At 43.0% G+C, this 13,030-nt stretch overlaps 1 protein-coding gene across 2 annotated transcripts in view; it reads left to right on the forward strand.

Moving 5' to 3' along the window:
* LOC144496608 (mast/stem cell growth factor receptor Kit-like) overlaps positions 1 to 12,810 on the forward strand; it is a 91,905-nt gene extending 79,095 nt beyond the window's left edge. For both annotated transcript variants that reach the window (XM_078217211.1, XM_078217212.1), the window contains exons 17-21: positions 104 to 226; positions 1,083 to 1,194; positions 1,291 to 1,390; positions 7,318 to 7,423; positions 11,565 to 12,810. In XM_078217211.1, the coding sequence (XP_078073337.1) occupies positions 104 to 226; positions 1,083 to 1,194; positions 1,291 to 1,390; positions 7,318 to 7,423; positions 11,565 to 11,723 (600 nt within the window). In that variant the 3' untranslated portion in view covers positions 11,724 to 12,810. The remainder of the gene's footprint in view (positions 1 to 103; positions 227 to 1,082; positions 1,195 to 1,290; positions 1,391 to 7,317; positions 7,424 to 11,564) is intronic.
* Positions 12,811 to 13,030: the final 220 nt, after the last annotated feature.

Genomic DNA, 13,030 nt, shown 5'->3' on the forward strand with positions numbered 1-13,030 from the left:
CGTGACAGGGCAGCAAAATTCCACCCATAATTCCGTTAAATGTAAATATTATTGATTTTGTTTGTTTTGCAGTGTGTTAAATTAGGTATTTCATCTATTCCAGTGCATTCACAGAGACTTGGCTGCAAGGAATATTCTTCTAACCAATGGACAGATTGCAAAAATATGCGACTTTGGGCTGGCTAGAGATATCAGGAATGATTCCAATTATGTGGTGAAAGGCAATGTAAGTCATTCTGGAGAGCTGACCACTGGTGTATGAGACACCACTACCAGGAACTCTGACACATACAGCAATAGACCATCAGGACATCTGAAACATAACTGTGGGGACTCAACCACATATCAACTCCTGACCACTTAGAGCACAGACAGATGTTTACACTGGACTATCAGGGACTCAGACACATTTGGTCCAACTATGCTTCCACATAGTCATCTGTTAAGTTATTTGCTGGCAGCAATGATCTTGATTAACTTGTTCTCCCATCCTCTTCACACCTTGCAATATCCGACATATCCTTCAAAATAGTCTGGTTAGAATCAGCATCTCAACTTGTCCAGAATAACTTAAACATTTGAAGCATCAATATTGATTGTGGGGAGGTGATGGCAGAGTGGTATTATCGCTAGACTATTAATCCAGAAAATCAGCTAATGTTCTGGGGACCCAGGTTCGAATCCTGCCATGGCAGATTGTGGAATTTGAATTCAATAAAAATATCTGGAATTAAGAATCTACAGATGACAATGAAACGATAGTTGATTGTCGGAAAAACCTATCTGGTTCACTAATGCCCTTTAGGTGAGGAAATTTGCCGTCCTTACCTGGTCTGGCCTACATGTGACTCCCGAACCACAGCAATGTGGTTGACTCTCAACTGCCCTCTGAAATGGCCTAGCAAGCCACTCAGTTTCAAGGGCAACTACAGATGGGCAATAAATGCTGGCCAGCCAGCGACGCCCATGTCCTAAAAATGAATAATCTGACAGAGTTTTTAATTCTACTTTGTACTGATGATGTTGAAAATATGATAACTGTGTCCCCTGACTTTGCGTTGAATGATCTTTTTTCAATCCAGGCTCGTCTTCCTGTGAAATGGATGGCTCCAGAGAGCATTTTTGACTGCGTGTACACATTTGAGAGTGACGTCTGGTCTTACGGCATTTTATTGTGGGAAATTTTCTCATTAGGTAAGATTGCAATTCCTTCTATCTTTTCAATTTAGTACCAACTGCAATAAGTGTATACAAATCTGTGGTAAAATGTTTACTATCATTCCACTATAGGGAGCAGCCCTTACCCTGGCATTCCGGTGGACAACAAGTTCTACAAGATGATCAAGGAAGGCTACAGGATGCTGAGTCCTGAGCTTGCATCTGCCGAGTTGTAAGTAATTGATTTTCTCCAACTAGTTACAACACAAGCTGCCTTTTTTTTGTGGATATCCTTCCCTTTGTGCGTAAGGGCTTGCTCAGACAACAGCTTGACATGTTGCCAGACTTCAACAGTAATCATTATCCAGTTTAGTAATTAATTGTCAATGAGCCAGAGTATGCACATGTGTGATACTTCATTGTTTGGTGCTGGAGATTAGCACTTTTGTTCAGGGGGTGGGAAGTCATGTTGTTCTACATCACTTTAGTCAGATGTTGCAACCTCAACCTCCAGCCAGCTGTCAGTTACAATAAAAGCAAAGTTTGCTTACGAGTTGTGCGTGTGATTTTTCTGACCATGTAAATGAGGTGACAGCTGACTACAAACGCTGAACATAATTCCCCTTTTGCTTGTGTTCCCTTGTGATCATTACAAATGGAGGCAAGCTGAAGATTAAATATACAAACAATGGCTAGCTTGTTCAACCGTCTAAATCAATGGGACATGATAATATTCTTATCACAATGAAGCTACTTAATAAGTTTCATGTTAATAGGAACATTTAAACGTTATTTTGGTTAAGTAGTAGATCTTCTAATTTAAAAGATTATGGTTTCAAAGCCTGCTCCAAGACTGCACACATAATCAATATAGTACTGATGACTGCTCTGTTATTGAGGTCAGATGTGTTTTAAAATAAGGCTCTGTCTATTTGGATGTATTCAAAGGACAGTAGGTAAGATTCGCCCATTCATGTCACTTACATTAATCACCAAGGGGGTACCAATGCAACTAAAAGCAGATCAACTGCCTAAATTTGCTTCCACATTTACCTACTAAGCAACAACTACTATACTTCAATATCATTAATCAACAATTTAGAATGCCCTGTGGATATGAAACAACAAAGTAAATTGTTTGAGATAAAATGTTTTCACACAGTGGGTGGTTAGGGTCTGGAATGCACTGCCTGGAAATGTGGTGGAGGCAGGTTCAATTCAGGCATTCAAGATCACTTTAGATGATTACTTTGAATAGAAACAATGTGCAGGGATACAGGGAAAAGTTAGGAGATTGGCACTAAGTCGCAATGCTTATTTGGAAAGCTGGTGCAGACACAATGGGCCAAATGACCTCGTTCTGCGCCATTATATACCCATATTGGTGTGTGTGGCGGGGGGTGGGGGGGCTGCGGGGAAGGGTGATTTCCAGCTTTACCAGCAAGTTTAAGCCCTGCCTCCCCAGCTAGCTGTGTAATCCTCTCCAGCTCTTTGAAAGTACACGGAGTGCTGTTTAGTCAGGCTTGAAAAGGCAGCTGTGAAGCCAACGAGTTTCACACAGCTTTTCACGCACAATCCAATACTCTGCACAATTTTGGGAAAATTCTGTCCCAGGTCTAGCAGCGCCTCCTTCCTCATTGGATTGGAAACATATTGCCGAAGAAAGTTTCCCTGAACGCCCTCTAGAAACCCAGGTCCTTCTCTGCCAATTACACTACTATTATCTGGGTGGCACGATGGCACAGTGGTTAGCACTGCTGCCTCACAGTGCCAGGGACCCGGGTTCAATTCCGGCCTCGGGCCATTGTCTGTGTGGAATCTCCATGTTCTCCCTGTGTATGCATGGGTTCCTCCGGGTGCTCCGGTTTCCTCCCACTGTCCAAAAATCTGCAAGTTAGGTTGATTGGCCATGCTAAATTGCCCCTTAGTGTCCGAAGATCGTACATTTGGGAAATTACCAGGGAAAATATGTGAGGTTATGGGGATAGGGTCTGGGTCTCCCATTGTAAATACTTTCGGAATTTTGCACCTTTCTGTAATTTATTTGCAATTCTTTCTTTTTTAAAAAATTGAGCAACCAAAAATACAATAATGAGTGGTCAGTGCCAATCTCAAAAGTGAAGATCATGCTTAACCAGCCTTACAGAACCTTTTGAAAATGTATCAATGAGTAGACAATGATAATGTAGTAGATATAATATATTCAGGTTTAAAAAGGCCTTCAACAAGGCAGGACATATTAGACTCATGGCTGGTCAGAGCATGTGGAGGACAGCTAGCAGAAAGGACAGGAAGCAGACTACAATAGAGAAAAGAAAGGGAGCAAAGGTTAACGATAACTGTGCAGACTGGCAGAAGTAGGAAGTGGTTTTCCACAGAGATCAGAGTTGAGACCACTGTGCTCAATTTACATTAAATAGTTTGGACTCAGGAAGTGGGAGTACAATTTCTAAATTTATGACCAACACCAAATATGGGGATATAGTTAATACAATGTAACAAATCACACAAAATACACAATCATTAATAAACTTACACGATGGACATTTTATCGAAAAATGAATTTCAATCTAAGTAAGCGGTTGTGTATTTGTTTAGGAAGAATAAGGAGTTCACATTCTGCTTGAGTGGTAAAAGTATGGAGCAGCAAAGAGACACCAGTACACAAATCACTGAAAGTAGTCCATAAATGGAAAGCTAAAGATTTGGGTGTATTGAAAATGAGGAAAATATGATTAAACCTGAATTGAACATTCATTTGACCACACTTGGAGTGAAATTTTGATAATTTTCCTGCAATGTGCCTTAGAAGCATAGATACATAGAAGATACGAGCAGGGGGAGGCCATTTTGCCCTTCGAGCCTGCTACACCATTCATTACAATCATGGCTGATCACCCAACTCAATAATAGCCTAATCCTAATTTTTCCCCATAACCTTTGATCCCATTCATCCCTAGTGCTATATCCAGCCATCTCTTGAATTCATTCAATGTTTTGGCATCAACTACTTCCTGTGGTAATGAATTCCACAGGCTCACCACTCTTTGAGTGAAGAAATGTCTCCTCACCTCTGTCCTAAATGGTCTACCCTGAATCCTCAGACTGTGACTCCTGGTTGTGGACTCCCCCACCATTGGGAATATACTCCCTGTAACTATCTGTCTAGTCCTGTTAGAATTTTATAAGTCTCTATGAGATCCTTCCCCCCCCCCGCTCTTTTGTCTGAACTCCAGCATAAACAATCCTAACCTAGTCAATCTCTCCTCATTCATCAGTCCCGCCATTCCCGGAATCAGTCTGGTAAACCTTCGCTGCACTCCCTTGAGAACAAGAATATCCTTCCTCAGAAAAGGAGACCAAAACTGCACACAATACTCTAGGTGTGGCCTCACCAAGGCCCTGTATAGTTGCAGCAACACATCCCTGCTCCTGTACTTGAAACCTCTCGCAATGAAGGCCAACATGCCATTTGCCTTCTTTACTGCCTGCTGCACCTGCATGCTTACCTTCAGTGACTGGTGCACTTAGGATGTTTTGCCATGTCAAAGGCACTTTTCAATACAATTAGTTGTTGTTGCTTTATTACAAAAAGAGTGTAGAGCCATCAGAGGGCAAAAGAGGTTCACAATATTGATACCAGAACAGAGATATTGGGCTGTAACTTCCGAGGTCTAGGGCAGTGTATCTGGAAGGGTATTCCAAAGATGTGTTGGGGTACAGCCCCACCAGAAGTTCGCAGGTAAATATTGCACAGCAATTGTCCTGCACTGGGATGTTTCTGATTGCGTTCCAGCAATAGCTTCCCAGAAAAAGTAAGAAGAATTAAAACCGCTTCTAACTTCTGATTAACTATCGCAGTAATCCTTTCCGACTCCCCATGCCTACTGAACTCCGATCAGATGCCCTGACAAACCTCTATTTATTCGACTATTAACTAACTTAACAGAAATACACCTGAGACTGAAATAAATACTCATCAATCAGTTGCTTCCTCTGCGTTGAGATCATTTTATTTTACAAGCAGTTTAACTTAACTATTTTGACATAGCTGCCTTAAACTTATTTACTGAAACATGGGAATCCTTCATTGTTACTATCACTTGACCTGAATATTTCACCCATCAATTAACGGCCAGTCAATGTGAAATGTGGGCTGTGAAAGGCTGAGCGCTATCGGGGAGGATGGGAAGAGGGCGCGCAGTGGGATAGGAGAGGGTGCGGGCCTGCGCTTCCAATCTGCTCCCTCAGGGGAAAGCCGCTGCTGAGCTGTCTCAGCAAGCTGCGACAAATAAGTGTCCATGTTAAAACTATACTATGAGTATCTGGGCAGCACAATCATACACAGACCTTAGTCCCCAGACACAGTTGTTAACTATGTTTCAGCCCTGATCTTTTACTCCACTCTGGATCGAGGATGCAGCTTAAATGTAAAGGCCACTTGGCCAATTGGCCCACCCGCTGACCGTAGAGATGGACGGGTAACATAAAATTCCAGTTAGTTGGGGTTTAATTCATTTAAATTGCCTTTTTAATTGTCAGCGGGTAGACTTCTGACTTTTGCATGTTCCTGCTGATCAAACTATCGTGCGGGTGTGTGATAACATCGGTACACGCACCTGACATCTTCTCGCCCGATTTCACACACCTCTGTGTCGGGTGCATACCCAAACTTTGGATATAAAATTTGGCCCTTGTTGTTTAATTTTAACCTTATCTCCAGAACTGATGAATTAATTAAACACTGGTTATATTACATGAACATAATTAATTATTTAGTTTTATGATTATTAATTGATGTAGTCTTACTTAATAATTGATTAAAATTAAATTTCTAGTTTTCTAGGCCTACTGTTTACCACACTCTGCATGAGTCCTTTCTCCAGAGAAACAAAGGCTAAGGTGTGACCTAGTAGAAGTCTTTAAGATAAAGGAAGTTTATGATAGGGTCAACAGGGTAATTGTGGAGAATGTTGCTACTTTTTAGCAAAATTTGAGGCCTTAAACATCACATAGTCACTAGTGAATCAATAGGGAATTCAGAAGAAACTTCTCTATACCAATCTGTGAAACACACTGCCACAAGGAATAGCTGAAGTAAATAACATAGAAGCAGATGTTTTAAATGTATTTACTGGATGTTGGTTTCACTGGCTAGGCCAGCATTTATTACCCATCCCTAGTTGCCCTTGAGAAGGTGGTGGTGAGTTGTCTTCTTGAATCGCTGAAATGCCTGCAGTGTAGGTACATCTACAGTGCTGTTAGGGAGAGAGTTCCAGGATTCTGACCCAGGAGAAGCCAGATAAGCATTGTGAGGGAGCAGGGAACAGGAAGGATATGCTGATAAAGTTAGATGAAGAGGGATGGGAGAGGCTCAGGTAGACATTTCTGTTGGGCAAATGGGTCTCTTTCTGGTCTCTAGACTTGATATAGTTGATTTAATTCAATGAGCTCTGAGAACGGGTTCCATATCTTCCTTTTAAAAAATGGTTGGTAATCTGACAAATTCAGAACAACAGGAGAGAGAAAAGAAACATTCAAAACGCTAAATACTTCTATCATAAATTCAAACAAAAAACCCCGTAGCTTTTCCCCCTCTGACCTTTCTTAGGCACCTTGTCATCATTGTTTCAATGGAAGCTTTTTTCGCTCAAGATTCAAGATTTAACATGCAAACAAATTTGGGGTGGCATGGTGGCACAGTGGTTAGCATTGCTGTCTCACAGTGCCAGGGACCCGGGTTCAATTCCCAGCATGGGTCACTGTGCGGAGTTTGCACATTCTCCTCATGTCCGTGTGGGTTTCCTCCAGGTGCTCCGGTTTCCTCCCACAGTCCAAAGATGTGTGGGTTAGGTGCATTGGCCATGCTAAATTGTCCCTTTAGTGTCCCTGGATACGTAGGTTAGAGGGATTAGCGGGGTAAATATGTGGGTTTACGGGAATAGGGCCTGGGTGGGATTGTTGTTGGTGCAGACTCGATGGGCCAAATGGCCTCCTTCTGCACTGTAGGGATTCTATGGTTCCTATGAAATTAAAAACGAAAATAAAAACTTCCATTATGTCCTGTGCAAAAAGTTGAATTACACCAAACTACTGTCTTCCATTAACTTGTTTCCTATTTAATGTTACCATTTACAGAGTAATATTTCATTTCCATAGGTATGAAGTTATGAAAGCTTGCTGGGATTCTGATGCTTTAAGAAGACCTACATTCGAGCAAGTAGTGGAGATGATTGAAGAGCAGTTGTCAGACACCTCGAAACATGTAAGCAGCAGAGTGTGTGGGCCCAGCAGTGGTGACTACAATATGTGTGGGCAGATATCTCCCAGAGTGGTTGGTTACTTCCTGAATGTGGTAGCTGGTAGATAAGTTATATCCAGCCGCAGCCTGTTTGTGGAACTCTGCCATCAGCAGTAAATTAAATTGACAATTTCTAATTGCATAAACAAAACCAACAATATCAGGCAAAAAGGAAAACAAGGCTGCATGGAAATTCGACAATGAACTCATAGCTCCAGGTCACCACAATGTGAGAAAGGGCCTCTAATTTTCACAAATGGTGGCAATAACTGACTTTCCAATATCATAGACTTTAAATGTTCTGAAATGTATCCTGCTTTCAGTCTCTAGCTGCTAGTTTATAAATGTTGGCATTGTAGTAAATCCTGAACTTACTGTTAAGTAATTTATTACCTGCTCAATTGAGACAGAGGGTTCGATGTTAACCTGAAGGTGGTTTCAGTGTGTGAAGATGGGGAGTTTGGGGGAGGGGGGGTTGGGGGCATGGGGAATTCATGGAGGTGGGTGGGCGGGTGGGGGGGGCGGTGGGGGTGGAATTGTGGAGGTCAAATCCAGAAGTCAGTGTAGCAGGTCAACATCTGCAATCTCAAAACTGAATTGAAGCAGCTCATTTTGACTTTGGGGCTGAATTCTCTTGAGAAGGAATGAAGTAGCCAACTTGATTGGTAACTCTTCCACTAACATTCACCCCCTCCGTCACTGACACATGGTGGCAGCAGTGTGTACCATCCACAAGATGCACTGCAGCAACTAACCAAGGGTCCTTAGACAACACCTTCCAAACCCACAACTGCTGCCATCTAGAAGGATAAGGACCGCAGATAGCTGGGAACACCACGACTTGTAACTTCCCCTCCAAACAACTCACCATCCTGGCTTGAAAATATATCACTGTTCCTTCACTGTTGCTGGGTCAAAATCCTGGAACTCCCTCCCTAACAGCATTGTGGGTGTACCTATACCACAAAGACTGCAGTGGTTCAAGTAGGCAGCTCACCACCATCTTCTCGAGAGCAACTTGGGATGGGTAATAAATGCTGACCTCGCCAGTGACTCCCGCATCCTGTAAAAAAAGTGAATTTAAAAAGTCCTGCCGTTGTGGTTGAAAGTGAGAGGCAACCCCGCTTTGGTCAGCACCGGGACTTAGGGCAATATATTACCAGCAGTGGCCAGTCAAGAGGTGAAACGCACTTTATTTCAACAATGAGTGAACTACAAAAAGTCAGAGTGTGGTGATTGTCTAAATTGTGACTTTCTCATGATGAAAACAGATCCCCCTCTATCCAAGCCTTCACATATACAACAGGTGGCACAGGACATGCAGCCTGCACCAGTACAGATACTCACACTTTTGATGGATCTCCTTAGACAGTTTGAATTTTCACTTGGCGATTCACATCGCACAAGTGAGCACGAGCAGATATTGGTGGCTGGAACAATGCTGCGGCCACTTTATTTCCAAACTCCACTCAGGTGGGCACTAAAACTAGACCTCATTGGTGGGCTTCCTTACAGACACCATGAGCTAAGTTGAAGTGGATATCCTTCATCTCCTAGGAGCCACACTGTAAATCTGTTTCTTGGAATGAAAAGCTCTCGTGTATGTTGGACTGATGCAGTATGAATGCCTGTTGACAGCGCTGGGGCAATATGGTACAGGCTTCCATGAACCTCACCAGCTGCGCATGGTTGGAATGTGATAAAACTTCTGGTTACTGCGATGGTGTCAGGTTGTCATGTGTGTAATCAATAGTATCTATTCAGCCAAAGAGGTGAATCCGAGTACCTAGAGCCCGATTTTATCATTTTCATTCTAAGTGCTAAATCTGGGTGCAATTCAGATCCGACTTGGAAATCTGCTTTCAGGCGCCCCTATTAGCACTTAGCTGAAAAAACAATCACAGGTCTGAATCGAGCTGTGGGGGAGGGGACTTAGCACGCTCAAAATGATCGGAGCTCTGAACTGCACATGCGCAGTTAGGAAAAAATGCGCCCGTGTCAGATCGCTCCCGTGCCGCAGAAAGCAAGAGAAAGCGGCCCGGGAGCGAAAAGCGGGAGTGATGGCCCCCACAGACATCACTGTCCCCCTTATCCACCCATCCACCCCCGCTGCCCAGACCAATCGCGACCCGCTGCCCCCTTCGCCCCCCACCCGCAGAGTGGCAGCGGACCCTCCCTGCTCCCCCCCATTCCCCCACCAGAGATCCATCTGGCTTCCCCCCACCCCCTCACCAGATAGATCATATCTGCCTCCCCCCTCCCCCCCACAAACCAGAGAACGATCGGGCCTCACTCCCTCTCCCCCTTCCACCCTCCCCCCCCAGAGAATGATCTGGCCTCCCTCCGCTCCCCCCCCCCCCCACCCAGAGGTACATCTGACCCGCCTCCTCCTCTCTCCCTACCCCCTCACCAGAGAATGATCAGGCCCGCCTCCCCCTCCCTCCCCCCCCACCACCGATCTCAGTCAGAGAGCCGTTGGAAGCTCTGAACTTACCTCTGCAGCAGCTGGAGCACCCGAAACAGACTTTTATTTAGCATGTCCATTTCGGCGCGATTCCGGATTGGCGAATGCGGTGCTAAAGGGGGAAATGCTGATAAAGTTGGGCGGGCAGTTCATTAATTCAATTGAAATGCATGCAAATGCATTTAAATCGCTGTTGCGCCCGTTTCAGGCGCGAATCGGATCGCGGCCATTCTCGGGCCTCGGTAAAGTGGGCATCTGTGCGGATGCGGGCGCGGATCGCGTTAATGGCCTCATGCCCGACTTTACCATGTTTTCGCACCCGTTTTCGGGTGCGACGCAATGGTAAAATCGGGCCCCTAGTCATTCTAGCTATAATCAAAGGGGTGGTTTGGATAACTCACAGCCCTCGTAAACAATCCATTCATTATTTGCCTTAAATGTAAATATGCAGCCATCTTCAACACCCTTGAGATATATCTAGTGGTGCCCTGAAATGAACCAGAGATACCTTCAGAGCCAATTAAATATGCACATCCACCAGGTCTAGCAGGGAGAAGGCCTTCTTCTTTAAGGCTGACCTTTCAACAAAATCCTGTACATTAGGCACAGTAGAATGATATGACATTGTCCGCTGCCAAGATTGAAATTTCCAAGTATCTCTCATTAAAGTTATGATTTTATCTAGACTTTGCAACAGACACTTACGCATGGTCTATGGCTTGGATTTTCCGACCCTGGCCCAGTGGGTTTTGCTGTGGTGGATGTGGTGAGCCAGCCAGAAGTCCATTGACTTTGGCGGGATCAGAAGAACGAAGATCCCATTGGCGGGTGGGCCTGGAAAATCCCACTCTATTTGCTGTTCCATTTCTGATCCTGTTCTTTTCAAAGTCATCTATGCTACGTGACAACTCACAGATTTTTTGAATTTTTAATGGGGCATAAATGGGTGCTGTGAGTTAGAACACTGTATTTCACTTGAATCAGATGATTACTATGGCACTGATTTGGTGATGTAAGTCTAATTTTACTCTGCCTGTAAGATTGCCAAGTCAACACAGTTCCTAATTGGCACAAATCTATACTGGGAATGTGCCAGTAATTTGGCACTGGCTTAAAATGAGCGATATCACTCAAACAGGCTATAAACTTGGTTGTGGTGGAAAAGCAAATACCCCATTGTTGTGACAAGGAATACTCTTGGTTTGGAGGATACGTTCTTGGGGCGCAGCAGCACAAACCTTTCTTTGTACCCAGTCCTACTTCTGGTGAGAAAACAGTTTGTTAACCCGTGATGATATTTCTTACCTTAGGAATAGCATAAGTTAATAACTGGCCATTGGATAGTGCAGTTTTAAATTGAGTAAGTATTATGAATACAGAAAGACAGGTAACTTTATATTCAGTTCTGTGGCTCTCTCTCCCTTTGTGTTCCCATGTAGACCTGAAAGCTGTATGTCACTGTAGGTCAGTGAAATCTTTAACAACTGGGGCCTCTTTTACCCATTCATCCTCTCAGGATTGGAACTGACACAAAAGCTTAGTGTACTGACAGTAAGATACACTCATAAAGAAACAGACATGCATCAGCTCTACAAATGCATGTAATAAATCAGTGATCCGTTTCCCTCCTTGTTTTTACAGAAGTATTCAAATTTGGAATCTAATTTTACCACCAGGCTTAAGTTCTCCAGCCACTCCTCACGTCTCAATTCAGCCGGCAGCAGCAACGCTTCTGACCAACCGTTACTAATGAACGACGACGTGTTCTTTGAAGATGAAAACAAACAGATGCAAAATTGACTTTGAGCAAAGGAAAATTCAAAATATGTCCTGCTGAAACTAATATACAGACAAATGACTGAATTTGTATTTTATTAACAGTTTTATGTCTGTTGGAATCATGAATTTTCTTGGAAACTACTGTATTGTGGTCCTGCGCGGCTAAGTTACATCCTCTGGGGTAACATACACCAGTGTGATTGTTTATTACTATTGCATGACTATTTGAGGGTGCTTTCCAGATAGGGAACACATCCTAGTTTTGTAGAAAATGCCATTGGAAATCTTATTTTTGAACTATATGCAATTGTGTTTATCATTTATTTTGCTGCAACAAATATTTAGAACATAGAACATAGAACATTACAGCGCAGTACAGGCCCTTCGGCCCTCGATGTTGCGCCGACCAATGGTACCAATCTAAAGCCCCTCTAATCTACACTATTCCAATATCATCCATCTCGTTTCATTTGCATCGAAGCAAGATTCTATTGAACTAGCCAATTTCCCCAGTGAATAATAAATGGTCAGACTGAATTCATGGGACCTGTTCAGCAACCAGCTAGCTCTTTAAGATGGGCAGATCAGCACCAGAGATGAAATGGAGCCAATTGTCTAATCTAACTACCTAAGCTTTGATTTTCTGCATTATGTACATTTTGTTGTGTATTCTAACATGCTCTGTTGCTGAGCTGGTCCCAAAACCAATAAATTCCTCAGTTTAAAGCATCGCCCGAGTGAAAAAAGAATGTGCTAAATTTCGGACATGACTTTTGTCCACGTAACCTTCATAGACAATGTTCATTGGCATTGTTATTACAAGGAAGCAATATATGTAAATTGAAATGCTGTGAGTTTAACGTTTTGTCAGTTGATAAGTGTACATATATATTATTTTACTTGTTTGTTTGTCTCCAGCATCACAGTGGGTGATTCTAATGCCTAATTGGAAATCTCACATGAATACAGCAATTTGAAGAAATGGCAAACAAGGTTTTTCTTTATTTGTTCATGGTGTCGCTGTCTTGGCCAGCATTTATTACCCATCCCCCATTGCCTAATAAATGAGGAATTCCTCTTCCAAGAATTCAATTAAATATCAGTGTTGAAAGCTACTGTCGTAGGTTGTCTAGCTCCACAAGGGATGAGAATGAAGGATGGTATAAATCCTGTCAAGAGGACTTTATTGACATAAGCATTATCTCACACCACTTACATAGCAACTACATAACAGATATGTTTGCTGATTATCACGAAGGGTTTATTCATGACAGCAGAAATTAGACTTTAAAGCACCTTTTTGTTGATTTTCCTTTAGCTACTGTGTC

This window comes from Mustelus asterias, chromosome 1 (assembly GCF_964213995.1).
Source record: "Mustelus asterias chromosome 1, sMusAst1.hap1.1, whole genome shotgun sequence".
NCBI classification, from domain to species: Eukaryota; Metazoa; Chordata; class Chondrichthyes; order Carcharhiniformes; family Triakidae; genus Mustelus; species Mustelus asterias.